Source organism: Poecilia formosa, unplaced genomic scaffold (genome assembly GCF_000485575.1).
Source record: "Poecilia formosa unplaced genomic scaffold, Poecilia_formosa-5.1.2 Scaffold12, whole genome shotgun sequence".
In the NCBI taxonomy this organism is placed as follows: Eukaryota; Metazoa; Chordata; class Actinopteri; order Cyprinodontiformes; family Poeciliidae; genus Poecilia; species Poecilia formosa.
The window spans coordinates 3,989,869-4,004,578 of NW_006799951.1; the positions used below are offsets into that span (position 1 = coordinate 3,989,869).

General features: G+C 37.4%; 1 protein-coding gene across 1 annotated transcript in view; it reads right to left on the minus strand.

The window, feature by feature from the left end:
• Positions 1–14,710, minus strand: part of LOC103133638 (ryanodine receptor 2) — a 71,606-nt gene that overhangs the window by 11,844 nt on the left and 45,052 nt on the right. Inside the window, exons 74-95 of the mRNA XM_016668006.1 lie at positions 14,196–14,324; positions 12,153–12,265; positions 11,847–11,943; positions 10,812–10,942; positions 10,465–10,516; positions 9,936–9,989; positions 9,703–9,802; positions 9,476–9,555; positions 9,083–9,159; positions 8,882–8,955; positions 8,548–8,628; positions 8,342–8,430; positions 7,925–8,053; positions 7,368–7,472; positions 7,086–7,167; positions 4,309–5,606; positions 4,091–4,158; positions 2,570–2,714; positions 2,352–2,438; positions 2,022–2,231; positions 716–846; positions 555–597 (exon numbers count right to left, since the gene is read on the minus strand). Of these exons, the coding sequence (XP_016523492.1) occupies positions 555–597; positions 716–846; positions 2,022–2,231; positions 2,352–2,438; positions 2,570–2,714; positions 4,091–4,158; positions 4,309–5,606; positions 7,086–7,167; positions 7,368–7,472; positions 7,925–8,053; positions 8,342–8,430; positions 8,548–8,628; positions 8,882–8,955; positions 9,083–9,159; positions 9,476–9,555; positions 9,703–9,802; positions 9,936–9,989; positions 10,465–10,516; positions 10,812–10,942; positions 11,847–11,943; positions 12,153–12,265; positions 14,196–14,324 (3,375 nt within the window). The remainder of the gene's footprint in view (positions 1–554; positions 598–715; positions 847–2,021; positions 2,232–2,351; positions 2,439–2,569; positions 2,715–4,090; positions 4,159–4,308; positions 5,607–7,085; positions 7,168–7,367; positions 7,473–7,924; positions 8,054–8,341; positions 8,431–8,547; positions 8,629–8,881; positions 8,956–9,082; positions 9,160–9,475; positions 9,556–9,702; positions 9,803–9,935; positions 9,990–10,464; positions 10,517–10,811; positions 10,943–11,846; positions 11,944–12,152; positions 12,266–14,195; positions 14,325–14,710) is intronic.

The following is a 14,710-nucleotide window of genomic DNA, read 5'->3' on the forward strand; positions in this document are numbered from 1 at the left end:
GGATTGCTAAGCATCCATTATCGCAAATAACGTTTTTTAAATCTTATTATGTGTTGCATGGTGAACTTTTAAAAGAATTTAGGTATGGCCACAGATGGCTGCCACTTTGGGATATCAAAAACATATTTGGGATTTTAAAAGCTATCGCAGATTGCCTTCTGATTTATTTCAAGAAATCCAATTTTCTGTTTTCCTACATTAAATTACAGAGGATTAAAATGTATATTAATGAAGTCAGTTTACAAGACAAAAGAGCAAAAAATACTTTTATAGAAAAAGCTGAAAACAGTGGAACAGTTCTCTCTACAGCACAAGTAGTAATCTAAAATGAGAGGTTCAAAGTATTTAACTGTCTCTGAAGATGATAAAATTATATGTATTTGACAGTGGAATAATTACAGCTGCCATTAAATCTTTCATCACAGATCAGTTGATGCCTTAGTGCACCATCACTGCATGAAATCTGCATATAATTACACACATGCTCGGACACTTTTAGATTAAAATTCTGATTTGATTGTCAGTACTGAAGGAATCCACTTGGAAGATCTTACCTTCCTTTTCACAAATTTATCCCAGTAATTACTTGGAAATGATCTGAAAAGAAACAGAAATAGTTTTGCCATATCAAGATGTTGCATGATGAATTATTGATTATTTTATTAGACAATATCAGATGTTAATCTGCCATTATTAAATAAAGACATGAACTTGCAGTGTGTTGATGACCAGGCGGTCCCATTGCCCTTTAACGTCTTCCTCAGGAGGCTGCCGAGTCACGTACAGTCCGTCAAACTCCAGTTTTCTGGCCACCTCCTTTTCACGTTTGAAGATCACCAACGGCACCTTTCAATCAAATCAACTGGTTTGAGTTCGTTTGAAATACTCACATTTTAGTCTGCATGAAACAGATTTTCTGCAAATAATTCATCAAAACTACAAATGATGTAAAGACGAAACAAACTAAGGTGGGCTTCTATTTACAACACAGGAGAAAAAAAAGAAACAATAAATAATATTCTTGGAGGACAGATTGACAGATAGCTACAGGTCTTACATTCTCAAATAAATAAATATTCATTTGCTATATTGACGCTTGGATATTGGGTCATTCCACTTTGAACTATTTTCTCACGCTATCTTTTTTATATAGCTGCCACAAGCAAATAAAAGATTTTTCTTTATTATATTTGCACTTCCCAGTTTTATAAGTATTGGATCACGCATCTCAATGGTGGAATTTAGGTGTGTGTTTTACTTCCATGGCTGCTGTATAACATTCAGCACCTAGGCATGCAAGCTGCTTCTAGGAAAGCTCGTTAAAAATGAGTCACATTCAGAACATCTGGGATTTCCAGCATGGTATCGTGAGAAGAGGTGACCTGTGCAGCAAGTTGTGAAATATCCTCCCTGCAAAAAATAAAGTCAACAAAGTTTGATGCACCGATTCTAAATCCAACTGTGAGAGATCTAATTTTGCAGAGTAGCGCTTTATTTTCAAGAGTTTTGCTTAACCAAGGTAATAAGTCCAACCTTATAGAGCACCTTTGAGATGAGTTAGAACAGAGAAAATGAGCCGAGCTGTCGCATCGCAACAGCATATTAAAGTATTTTCCTTAAAAATGAAAAGACGTCATTAAAGGTCATGTGTGTGCAAAAGCAAGTGGCCAAATATGTTTTGCAGAATATGTTGTGGTTATTGTCATTGTAAAAAATAAAAAAAATAAAAAATCAGCAACTTTGTCATCAGTTCTCAAATGAAATCAATTTTCAGGAGATAACGGTAAAACAACACTTCCAATTTCCTACTTTTATTTGTGAACAGAAAGAAAGTCGTGCTGGTTTATTTTTCACACAAGATCTGGCATTTTTCCTCCATGACAGAATGTTTCAATCTCGAGACGGTCTACAATTTTAAAATGCACCAAATGTCCACTCATATATGCCGAAAGGAAGACACCTTTAAAAAGTGAAAACAGTTCATTAAGCAGCAGCAGGAGAACGTTATTGAACAGGTGTACCTTGAGGCAGTAGTAACCAATAATGCAGCAGAATGAGATGATTGTGTGTGCGATGGAAAGGAAATGGAGACACAGCTCCATGTAACCACTGCTTTCTTCAAGCACAAAATAAACTCTGCCATTGCTGGCGTTTGTCTTAGCAGAGAGCTGTTCTTTTCCATGTGCCGATGTAGTCGCCTGTTGTTCTTTGGATGCAGGCAAAAATGCTACCTGGAAAATTAAATTATAAAAATAAATGAAACTCATCTACAGTTATGTCATGCACTGTAAAATTATCTCTGACGTGCAATATCTGAGAAAGAAATAGCCTCCCCTAGGGTTGCACCTCACCTTATAGAACAGGAGGATGAAGTTGATTGCAAAAGCAACAAACAACGCCAGCAAACGCATGTTATAAAAATTTCTTGCAAAGTAGTTCTAGAGGAAAAGGATAGAGAAAAAAAAAAACAAATGTATTCTGCCTTAATATACGTTTGCTGTTCTTGAGAAACTGGACTGGATGTTGATGGCTAAATTTGTAAGCATGTGTTGCTGTACTTGCACATTACCAGAAGACTCTTGCTATGTGAGCTTATCGTTTCCCATAGAGCAGAATGTTGTCTCTGTGGTTCCTTTGACCCATTACAGCCTCTCTTGGCTCCGTGTTTTGTCTCTTCTTTTGCATTCCTACGCTCCTTTTCAGTTTTCTTCCATCTGAAAACATTCCAAACATAAAGGACACGTCCAAAAGTATATTATTTTATTAGTTTTCTTTTTTTTTCATTATGGAATTAGGATAGGAAGAAAATAGGTATTTCCGCCAACCATTTATTTTTCTTTTATGAGGTAATATGCCATCACTTTTAGCCTAATTCTGCAAGCTCATCAAGCATCATTACTAACCTGTTTGAGGACTTATTACTTCAAAGCAGTTACAATGTAATACATTTTTAAAATGGCATATTGATTGTTCAGGCTAAAAGAAGCACATATTTATTCACATTTAACCTATGCACTTTACCAAGTGTTATTGGAATTTTACAGAAATAGTAGTGATACATAAAAATTAGCAATTTTTTTTGTCATGTCTCAAATCTAGAGACCAACATTTATTTTTGTTGCAAATTCTTCTTGAGAAATAACTTAAGCTCAGTCAGAAAGGAGGGAGAGTGTCTCTGAACCACATCTGGAAAGTCTTGCCACGGATTCTTCATTGGATTCAGGATTGGACTTTGATTGGGGCTCATGAAGAGATCCAAATTATTATTTATAGTTTGTTTATAGTGTGAGCAGACTATGAGAGTCTTCTTAGTTACTTTGCCATTTCACTTCTTTTAGCTGTTCTTTTTAAATAGAAATGGTGCTACTTGAATGAATAGAGACAGTATTTGCCTTTGTGAAAATGATTATCTTTTACGTTTCACAAAATAATCTGATTGTCACATTCTTAGTGACAACAGAACAATGCAACAAAGCTTTGAATGAAGCAGTCAAGGATATTATTTTTTCACCTTTTAAGATGACTTCAGAAATTAGTTGGCAGATTATCTGTTGACTAAATGTAAATGTTTCCCCTGTGCAAATGTAGGGAAAACAGACTTCAAGTATGAATAGTTTCTTTGAATATTTCATTAAATAACTAGTCGACATTGGGAAACCTTAACTCTCCTGCAGTTTTAATAGATGGGGTCATTTAGATGCCACAAGATTTATACTCTGTGTGCCGTCTGGCAGGTGTCACATTCACCCTGTGTGCACTTTTACAAGATTTTTTTTGTCTGTGGTTTTGGGAATTGACGGTCTGACGATCCCCCTCCCCAACTTCCTCGCTGTCTGACCATGACAATTGTTGCGCTCCTCCTGAGTGTCATGCTGAGACTGCAGGAGTGTTAAACACCTGCATGATTCCATCACTTAGCTGCTCTGAAAATTTGTAACACTGAGTAATTTATGGGTGTCAGAGTAAAGAAGCCTTTCACATAAAATCCCCAAATAATATCAACTTTTGAGCATAAAAATGTGTAATAAGCTTCTGGAATGACCATTTCTGAAAGTTGCTGTATTTTTTGATGGGGAGGAGAGATACTCACTCTTTTTCCTGCAAGTTCTCCTTTTTCTTATCTTGTGTTTTCTCTTTGTCCAAGTAGTCTGTAAACTGCTGTCAGGGAAATTTATACTTGAATAAAACATTTATCCTAATTACCAAAATCCCAAAGCAGTAAGGGTAATTAGGCTAAAAACATTTCCAGAAAACCAAAGTGATCCTGCGAGAGCTCAATATGAATGAAAATGAGCAAATAATTCCTACCAACGTGTGGTGCTCCTCACAAACATCCGTGTCGATTATTGTTCTGGAAGTTGAACTGAACAGATGAGTCAGACTGTCAGAGAGATCTTGCGTTACAAGTCTGTACTGATCTCCCTCCTTCTTCAGCTTGAGACCAAATATGTCTGACAATATGTCCACCTCCTTGGGAAAAGTCAATGAAGCCATCTGCCCGATCTCCCTCAATTCTTTCTGGGAAGAGAAACTGGCAGAGTACTTTCTCAGTTGATCCACATTGCTCGACACCTCCGTGACCTCATCAAGAGTTGGCTCAAGTATACCCCCGAGCAAGTCTGACACCTTCATTCTTTTTGCTGCCTCTATGAGACCACTGTTGACAAATGTGATGTACAGCAAATACATGATGCGGCAGATGACGGCAGAAATGCAGCGGATCTGAAGCGCGCAAATGAATCTGATGAATCGAACTGCTGCCAAGAGGAAATCCTTTGGCGTCGTCTTCATCAGTGTTTTCAGGTTTTTCACAGAGAGGGCACAAGTCAACATCAGCCACCAATAGTAGATCAAAGTCCACCTCTTGCAATCTGGGGGCGAATATTCTTCAAGCTCTCTCGTCTCCACCTCTGTTTTCCCGTTGCACTTCTCTCCAGAGTTGGATCCGGATATCTGGGCTGCAAGTTGCATCTCAAATATGGTGTCCTCACAGAAGTTGACGAACATCTCCATTTTCTCTTTGTCTCCTCCCTTATTGACCACATCAAAGATGAACTGCCTCTTGGATTCCTTCACCTGTGGCTTCTCCCACTGTGTGCGACTGTATTCGCTGATCTCAAAGTAGACCCGTTCAAAGCGCTTCCCGCTGCCAAGAATCTCAATGCGTCCAAGACTGGGCTGAAAGTAGGTCAGGGCGCATTCTGCGAGCTCCGTGAATGTCTTCAGTCTGGACTCTTTGGGCATGTGCTCCGACAAATTGGTGAGGAGAACAGCGATGCTGAAGCCGATGTCTTTCGCCGGCTCGTGGAAGCGATCCACAAACGTTTGGTATTCCAAGATTTCGCCGTCGTTTGTTTCAATGCAGGAGAGCAGGAAGTGGATCTCGGCTTGTGAGAAGTATTTGCAGTTTTCCATGGCTTTCTGGAAGTCCTTCCTGCATATGCTGCCCTTACAGTCAGAGTCGTACTCTCTGAAGCCCTCAGATGAAGTCAGGTCTTTTAGTTTGAGGAACATGTCGAAAAACTTGAGGACCATTTCCACATTGCTTGATGATTCCACCAACATATCCACCATCTGCTTCCCAATTGTTCCATTGATAACATTGCCTGCAACAAAGAAAAATGCATGTAGATGATCTGATGATGGGTGCAGAGTCTAAGACCTACTGCAAATGTTTGTCGTCTTTTTTCCAACTTCCTTTTTTTCCAGCCATCTTCCATGCAGAACTGTTTCATTGTTTTGATATGAAAGGCTGCACATCCCTGTGCTACATCAACACAAAGTAGTACAACTGTAGTATAGCTGTGAACTGCAAGGACAAATACAAACAGCTTATTTTTAAACTGTGACATGTGTTCATCTGTATTTACTCTGATGCTCCCAAATAGCAATACCTATTAAGAGTGTATTATATATCTACTGCTCAAAAAAATAAAGGGAACATTTCACTTTAATTTTGTGTGTGGCTCCAAATCCAGGCCTCCATTGGTTAATAAATTTGATTTCCATTGGTGATTTTTGTGTGATTTTGTTGTCAGCACATTCAACTTTGTACAGAACAAAGTATTCAATGAGAATATTTCATTCATTCAGATCTAGGATGTGTTATTTGAGTGTTCCCTTTATTTTTTTGAGCAGTGTATTTTCACGATAAATAGTTGTTCTATGAAGGGCTGATGGAGAACATTGTTGAACAAAAAAGAAAAGAAAAAGTCACTCTTGCAAGCTTATCCACACTTGACTGTCCACCTAAATGGACAGGCCAGGCAAAGAGAGTGTTAATCAGATGAGTAAGTATCCAATGGTAACTCTGAAGCAGCTGCAGAGATCCCCATCTCATGTGGGAGGATATATCAATATGATATCTATTAGTCATGCATTCCACAAATCTGGCCTTTATGGAAGAGAGGCAACAAGAAAGCCAGAAGGATTTGTTTGCCACAAGCCATATAGATGACACACACAGTATGTCACCTGTATTGGACTTTTTCAACTGCACACAAAATGTGACCTATGGTGTAAAACACTACAAATCGTCCTAAACGCAGCATCCGCACAGTGAAATTAAAAGTTGCGGCAGCTTCATGCCATGGGAATTATTTTATTCAACAGGAACAAGAAATCTGGTCGGAGTTAAAGGGAAGATGGAGGTAAAGGCAGGATAAAATTGGAAAAACAAAGAATTGAAAAACTCTGGCAAGAGTTCAATTACAGTTCTCTCTACATCCAGTTTGACTGAGCTTGAGATATTGTGCAGTACAAACCAGTCAAACATGTTCATGTGCAATGTTGTTAAAGACGGAAAATGCAAATGCTTTGTGTTGGTCTATCAGACAAAATGAAATAATGTTAAGTTTGGGGTTACAATGTGACAAAATGTTAAAAAGAAAGTTTAATTCAAAAGGGTTTTTTTTAAGAATAAGTTCTTCTCATTCATAAAAAACGTAAAAGCCTCGTTATACAAAGACTCTTAAATCGGTATGACAAAAAACAAAACTCAATTATTCAAAGAATCACTTTTTACATGAATTTTGTGTAATTATTCATTGGTTGCTATTAACTGCAAATCCTTGCCAATTATTTACCTTCTAACATGGAAAGGAGGAACACAACCATGTCCTTCAGTAAGTCCATGAGTTCCTTTAGGAGTTTTATCTGCCTTGAATCCTGCACAAAGACAAAATAAGTTTACAAGACATTTGCATAATATCTTCTAAAAGTTGGTAGAAGTGTTGACCCGACATGTAGCCGAGTTAGCCTAATTTGAAAATTATATTTTAGTTTTACAGAATCTAAGAAGTATTCAATCTAATACGTTTTTCCCAAGATACAATAACTACTGAAATGAAACTGTAACGCTGCCAAACCTGAGAGAGCTTCATCTGCATGTGAGCAAAGACATGGAGGAATCCCACGACGGCATCCCACAGACGACTGTGAGCCAGACTCTGCTGGTTCCCAATACACGGACCCTGGATGGACACAAAAAATGCACAGGCAGTACAAATACTGCAGAAGGCAGAAATTATGGCATAAAGTCACAAAACTAAAAATAGCATCTCTCAAATTTTACTTTCACTTGCATTCTTATTTATAGTTCATCCCAAACTGATTTAATAAATCGCAACTATATCAATTCAAGACTTACATGAGACAAAGAGCGTAGATGGTGAAAAACATTAGGCGCCCCTTAATAACTAATTCCTCACATTACAGAGTCCATCAGGCATTAAGGATTTCCAAGTGTTTCTTTCAAACACACTTGTTCAAACATAACTGAGAAACAAATAAACGCCATCTCTAAATAATTCATCAGCTACATTGTGGAACATGTTGTGCAGTTGTTTTGCCACAAAGCTGAAGTAATTGTTTAGGCAAGTTAATTTAACACATTCACAATCGAAAGCAGGCTGAGAGGACCAACCTGTATATACTCGGTGAGTGTGTTGAAGACCTGTTTGGCAACTTCAATGGCCTTGGAGAAGTTGTGTTGACCCAGAGGATCAATGACGTCTTTCCCTGAGTAGTACCAGTAGAAATCACTGATCGATTCCTGTGAAAATATGTTTTTTAAAAGATAAGAATCAGCTGTAATTAAAGAGGGGTTAAACGACACACAGTCTGTTGATATGTCCTTTTGATTTAAGACTATAATAGACTCATACTGCAGTTGAATAGCAAAGAGGCCAAATGATTACCAATACAAAATTGCAACACCTGCATTCGACGATTTGGACTGAAGCTTTTTTGACAACATTGTGCATCGACTTCTATAGGTTCCTGAAGTGGTTCGATCTAATCAATCAGAATTACATGAGAGAAGTCGTGACAGTGGACTCACCTGTACCCTTAGTAAATAGTCAACCGTTGATATAACAATGTTGACGGTGGTGTTGTTCCCAGTTTGAGTTCTTAAATAGTTCTGGAAATCTAAGGCATACAAAAATTATCATAATAATTAGCTTTATGGTCCTCGGTTTGCATTATTGACAAGCATACATGAGAATTTGACAGTGTTTGATTGTATAATGATTAAGAAGGAACAACCTGAATTGTGTCCTTCGCAGAGCAGCTGCAGGAAACGGAGGAGGTCACAAGTCAGGTCCTTGTCGGGCATTACCTTCTCTCCTTTGAAAGAAAAGATAGCAGCAAAATCTAAAATACTGAACCGTTGGAAGAGGAAGGTAAAAAATAGCAAATCGGAAAATCATGCCAGCGTTGCCTTTTCGAAAAATAGATGTTTAGAACACTGAAAGGTGAAAAAATATTTTAAAAAATTGGACACCGTGACATATTTCAGCTGACCCCTCCACCATGACATGGATTAACAGTAATGGATGTATTATTTATTTTTTTTTGTATTCCCATTTAAATACAGTACCCGAGCTCTCATCCGTGGCCATGCCTAATCCTTCTGCTTTGTTCTGCCTCTCAAATGCATTCAAATCCAGAACGCTGGGTAGAAGAAAATCACACGCAAAAAAAGGGGGTCAGGTAAAGCCTTTCAACTTTAACCGTTTTATCAAACTGTTAATCTATCGCCATTTTCTGATTTTAAACATTTCTCTCTTCTGTCACTCACCTACATGACCGCATGAGTCCAGCCATGCTCTGAAAAAAGCCAACATTGCGCTTCTCTCTCAGATAATCCAGCATTTTCTGTAAAGCATAACCAACAAAGACGGGATCTAATTAAGCAGAAGTAATTAGAGTAATATTAGGCTCATCAGTGATCAAGTAGGGCTACACTGAGATCCTGTGACAGATCATCCTTTCTCATGAAAATGAGATTTGTTGCAGTCGGCGTGTGAACGACAGGTGCACTAAATCAAACGTTTATTTTGAACTCTGGGTGTGAAACGGAAGGCTTTAAAAATATATAATCATCCAACAGGCAGTAAGCAAACATATTCTAAGCAAATCTCAAGACTGAAGATTAAAAAAAGAATATTTACCAAACAAGCATTTCATTTACCTGCTGAACTGTTGCATTCCCTCCATTAAGAAGAGCAATACCTAATTTCAGAGTAGGACCAATCATGAATCCCATGGTGCCTAAAGTGACCCAAAAAAAGAAAATGCATCCGCAGTTTCACATATTTTATACCATCTAATCAACTTATCTCAAAGAGGAAATACTTGAACAATTCAATAAGCTAAATATTTACAGTTGATTTTATTTTGTTGCTCATAATGCCCTACCATTGCTGGCGCTAATGGCTTGCAGGACCATTTCAGAGGCTCCACGACAATGCAGCCTGGCCTGTTGGTACAACAGCTTTTGCTTTTCCATCTCCTTCTCCTGTAATGTTCACATTGTTATTAAGAAAAAAAAATGCATCATATTTTTCTCATATAAGATTTCATACTTTCCAGCTTTGATACCTCAAACTATTGCAAATATTTGCTTTAAAAGTGAGATCCAGTTGACTCACTTCAAAGCTTTCTACTTCCTGCTCCGCGTCATCATGGCTCTCTCTGCGGCAGCTCTGGGAAAAACCAAACCGACGAAGTGGACGATGACGTAAGACCAGATCGAAAAGACAATACGTCAACAATAAATTATTTACCAATGCATTGCACCTCTTCTCTGACAGGTGTTTTTGCTGCACACTTCACGGGACATCCACAAAGACATCAAAGTCCAACTTAAAGCCCATTAAAAATATGATGCAACAGTTGGATGCATCTGTGCCTGTGCTTAGAGAACCCACCAGTCTAAATGAATTAAAGAAATAATACTATATGGTTTCTGTCCTTATTAGGCAATCCAGCACACCAATTACAGGAAAGAAACTAGCCTTTAGAGAAATGCATGCACATCTTTATTTTATTTCTATTATGTTTAATGTCATATTGTTGTATGTTGAGAATTTAAATTATAAGACTTTTGTAATATTTTAAGAGTTAAGTGACGTAGTTAATTCACATGTGTCAAACACTTAAAACATGTTTGGCTGTTACCTTGGCCATAATAGCAGCATAATCTTTGTAGAGGTTGTCATTATCAAGGTTGCTGAAAAAACAGGAGGAAAAAAGGAAAAAAAACAAAAAACTGTTTATGTCAGATTGAGGTAAAATGTAGGAATTTTGAATGTCAAGTCATATTACATATCAGAATCAGAAACATTATTTTCAAAAGTCACAAATATTACAGGACTTTAAGAAAAAGTGTGTGCAGAGCTATGGAAGCATCAGCACTTAAACAATAATCCCACTTCTGTATTCACATTCCATAAGATGTAATTAAGCAGAAAAAAAAAAAATAAAGAGGCAGCTTGTACCGCATCTGATCTTTTGCAACGACACACCTGCTTTCCGTCAACGCACTTCGACTGAAGAGCATAATGAGCTGGAGGAGAGGATCAATTGCCTTTGCGCCTTCTTCCACCTCCTTTACTTCCCCTTTCTCACCTTCCCACGGTTTCGTCACTCGCCCCTTCTGCAGTCCAAGGAGGGAGGGCAAAGTAATTAGGGTGTGCTCTTAAATTATATCACACTGCTCAACGCAGCAAACTAGAAAACAAACACACCAGGTTTCTTCCTTTTCAGATATGCACAGTAGTGAATTGTATCGTTCGTTTGCACAGTAAATGCAAATTATAAATGTAGAATGTCAGCTTATTTCAAACCTGACGCTCAAATCACATGGCTCACAAGATCCAAAGCAAAGTGCCAAGTTAATGAAGCAGGAGAGCAACAGCAACAGCTGAATTATCAATTTAAATCAAAGCAGAGATGGAAAACTGCTAGAATAAACCAGAATCGGTGCTATAAATTTCAGCAGGAACAAGACAGGAGAAGAAACAAGACATTTACAGTACTTGTGTAAAACTCAAAACCATTTCTAACTGGATGAAATTAAATGAGACTAAACTTTTCATATTTTATGTCACTTAGGACTGTCGTACAAAATTATATCTATTTGCCAAAAACTTCCTTTTTTCTTTTTTTTAAACTGCTGGCTGAATATGGTGCAAAGAGCAGTTATTCATTACTACCAAAGCAACATCCAAAGCCAGATGAGATTACATCTTGCAATATCATCTCTCTCTCTTGTTAAATTGAGTGAATAAACTGAATAAATCTGAAAATGCACTCAGGGTGTAATATCTTAACCAATATGGTGTAGTGTGATATTTTACTGCATACGGCCAGCGTCTTGGATGAAATATCAGGTTGGGGATCAGCATCAGCTAGTGCCTTTTCTAAGGTTGCTCAGGTCAGTATCATGGACCAGAAAAATCCAGATGAAGATATTCCTGGTGCTGATCTTGTTTAAAAACACAATTGTTTAATTAAAACAATTTTTTTTTTAAAGTTTGCACAGCTTCTCTTGTACTCACAGCTAAATCCTCCACAAGCATTTCTACTAAGTCATTTCCCTCTGTTGATATCCAAGATCTGTTGTAGCCTTGCAGGAAAAGGTTGACAGCTCGGTGCCTGAAGGAAAAAAAAAAAAAAAAAAAAAAAAAGAGTGGAAAAACATTGGTAGAAAGAGAAAAAAGGCATTGTTGTCGAGTTTTTGTTTCTATCTGTACTTGTTTATCATCTTGTCTTTATTTGTTCATAAAAGACAATAAATCTGTGCACATGTTTTAGGAAATAACTATACATTTTTAATCAAACTGCTTATTTGTCCTCGGTCTTACCGTGGCAGATTGTAGAGGGGAGTCATCCTCAGGCAAGCCACCACCGCACGTTTCCTCCGTTTGGATAAAACATTTTTCCAAGCAGGTTTTTTGCTCCTCTGTGGGTGCTCTACCTGGAAAGAGAACAAACAACAAAACAAAGGCATCTTAATTACAAATAAGCGTGATTTGTAAAATAGAAAAATACTCCCCTGGCTCCCTTACAGACTTTTTATGCATTTGCTTTATTGTCCCGCTGTAAACACTTTGTACCATTTAAAATCATTAAACACATTTTTGTTATCAGAAAAAGTCAGCCTGAGTAAAAACACAAAATGCTGTTTTTATGCTGGGTTGGTTTTGTGAAATTCTTCTCAAAAGTGAAAACTGGTTGTGCCTCCCTTGGCAGCAGCAGCTGACATCAAACATTTAAATCACTATGAAGGAAATTTGGCATAACTTTTATTCATAGAATTGTTTTACCTTTTTCCTCACTGCAGGATTGGAAGCCAAGTGTGGAGAATTTTCTGCCAGAGACAAAAATTCACAGCCACAAACGCAACACTACTCCTGCCATATTTGACAGTTTTATTGTCTTGTATTGTTCTACTGTTTTCAGTATTATGCTCTTTTTCTGAAATAAAGTTGGTGTTTGTCGCATATCCCACAGGATCCACTCCTTTCAAAAACGCTTCGTTCCATTTTTGGGTATTATCAAAATTAATTTTACCAAATGATAGAGGGGTCTTTCTGTTCCTTTTGGTCAGCAGTGGACCAGGTCATGGCGTTCTCATAAGGCTGACATTTTTTTTTTGTTTTGTTTTTTTACTATTGTTGAATCATAGTGACGTAGAATAATGATGCCCACGGTGTTCATTTATTACCTGATGGACCCTGGGTAATTCTGTTAAGTCGGTTGTTCATGTTTTTGGATAATGGCGTTAACGGTGGTTCACCAGAGTCTCAAAACCTTGAGAATGGCTTTGTAAGCAAATGTATCTTAATTACTCTTTAATTTTTTGTTTTGTTCATGTGTTGCTTTGCCAAAAAATATCGCTGACTACAGTTAATTACTAATACGAGTTGCAACTAGATTTTAGAGGGTCAAGCTGGTTTGCATAGCATTTAGTCTAAAGGAAATCATTTGAAAACTGTTCTGGCAAAAGTGTAAATGTTTAAGAGGACAAAGATGTCTTTCATGAGTAAATAAAGACTTGACTGCTAGAAGAACAGCTAAAGTTGCCCAAACTTAAAGCAACAACGTAAGCTGGTAAGAAGAAAGAAAAAAAAAAAAACTACTGGAATCCTCATGTTGGCAACTTACAGAAATGCAGCCAATTAAAAAGTGTAAACTTCCAGAATTTCAAGCATTTAACGCATGAGCAAATAAAAAGCGGAGGAAGACAGGCCTAGTGGGAAAAAACATCCTAGTAGCTTTTTTTTTTTTTTTTTGCTTCAACTCACTGCAAAACCCTGTTCAGGTCAGAGCCATTTTGCTGTGAATTAGTAGCTAGAAAAGATCTCTGTTAACTTCAAAATTTTTGCAGTTTAAAAACTATTTCAAGCTGAGAAAAGCATACAATATTTTAAAGTTTAAACAAAGTAAAACCTGGTAATCATCCATGCGCTTTGTCAAGTGTAATAATCTGGAAAAATTAGGGTTTATAAGAATATTTAGAGGTCTGTCATTGAAGTCAGAATATTTATTAGGCATTATTTGGCTGTTTTAAACAGCAACAAAGCTTTTAAAAAAAAACTATTTAAATTTTTTTTTTTACTTTGAGAGAATGCAGTTAAAAAGGCAAAACACTGCAAATCTAAAATACAATCATCTTGTCTGAGTCGAACGACGAGGTAAACAACATTTTCACCTACCTTCATCTCACCTTACTCCACTTCACTGAACAAACACAATTGTCTGTGCAGAGTTTAATGATTGAGAAGAGTGGATGCATTCAATGTCACTGTATTTACAGAGGCCAAGGAGGCAAAGGAAGAAAGCTCCGCTCAGAGTCTTAATCATTTTTTCTTTTTCTTTTTTTTTTGTAGAATCTAAAAGCTCACCTGATCCAGGTAATAAAGCACCCGAGCTATTTGTAGAACCCTGTCCACCGTCCTTTGTGTGTCAGCTGGGGCCTCAAGCTGTGCTGGGAGATCAGCAGACAGAATCCCACAGCTGACGCTGTTTGATGCCTGTGAAGCGAAACAAGATTGATTCATTTAAGTCTTTTGTTCCGAACAGAAGGCTTCTGTTTATGGATTTATTCAAATTTGATATTGAATTAGCATGCACTTTTTTTTTTTTTTCCTAAGAAACAACAACCACAAAAAAGAAAACAAATGAGATGTTTGGTGGACTAAAAACAAAAGGCAGAACACGATTCAGAACAGCAGCCTGATTTATGGGGTGAAAATGTGCAATGTTCTCAATATTCCCGGCAGAACAGATGTGTTCACTCAACCAACAAACTTTATAAACCAAGAAAAATACAAAAAAAAAATATTCGCTACGTTTCCGCTCAAAAGAGTTTGGGAGCCAAAATTAGAAGGCATATTTTTCCCATCGCTGGTTTATGAAT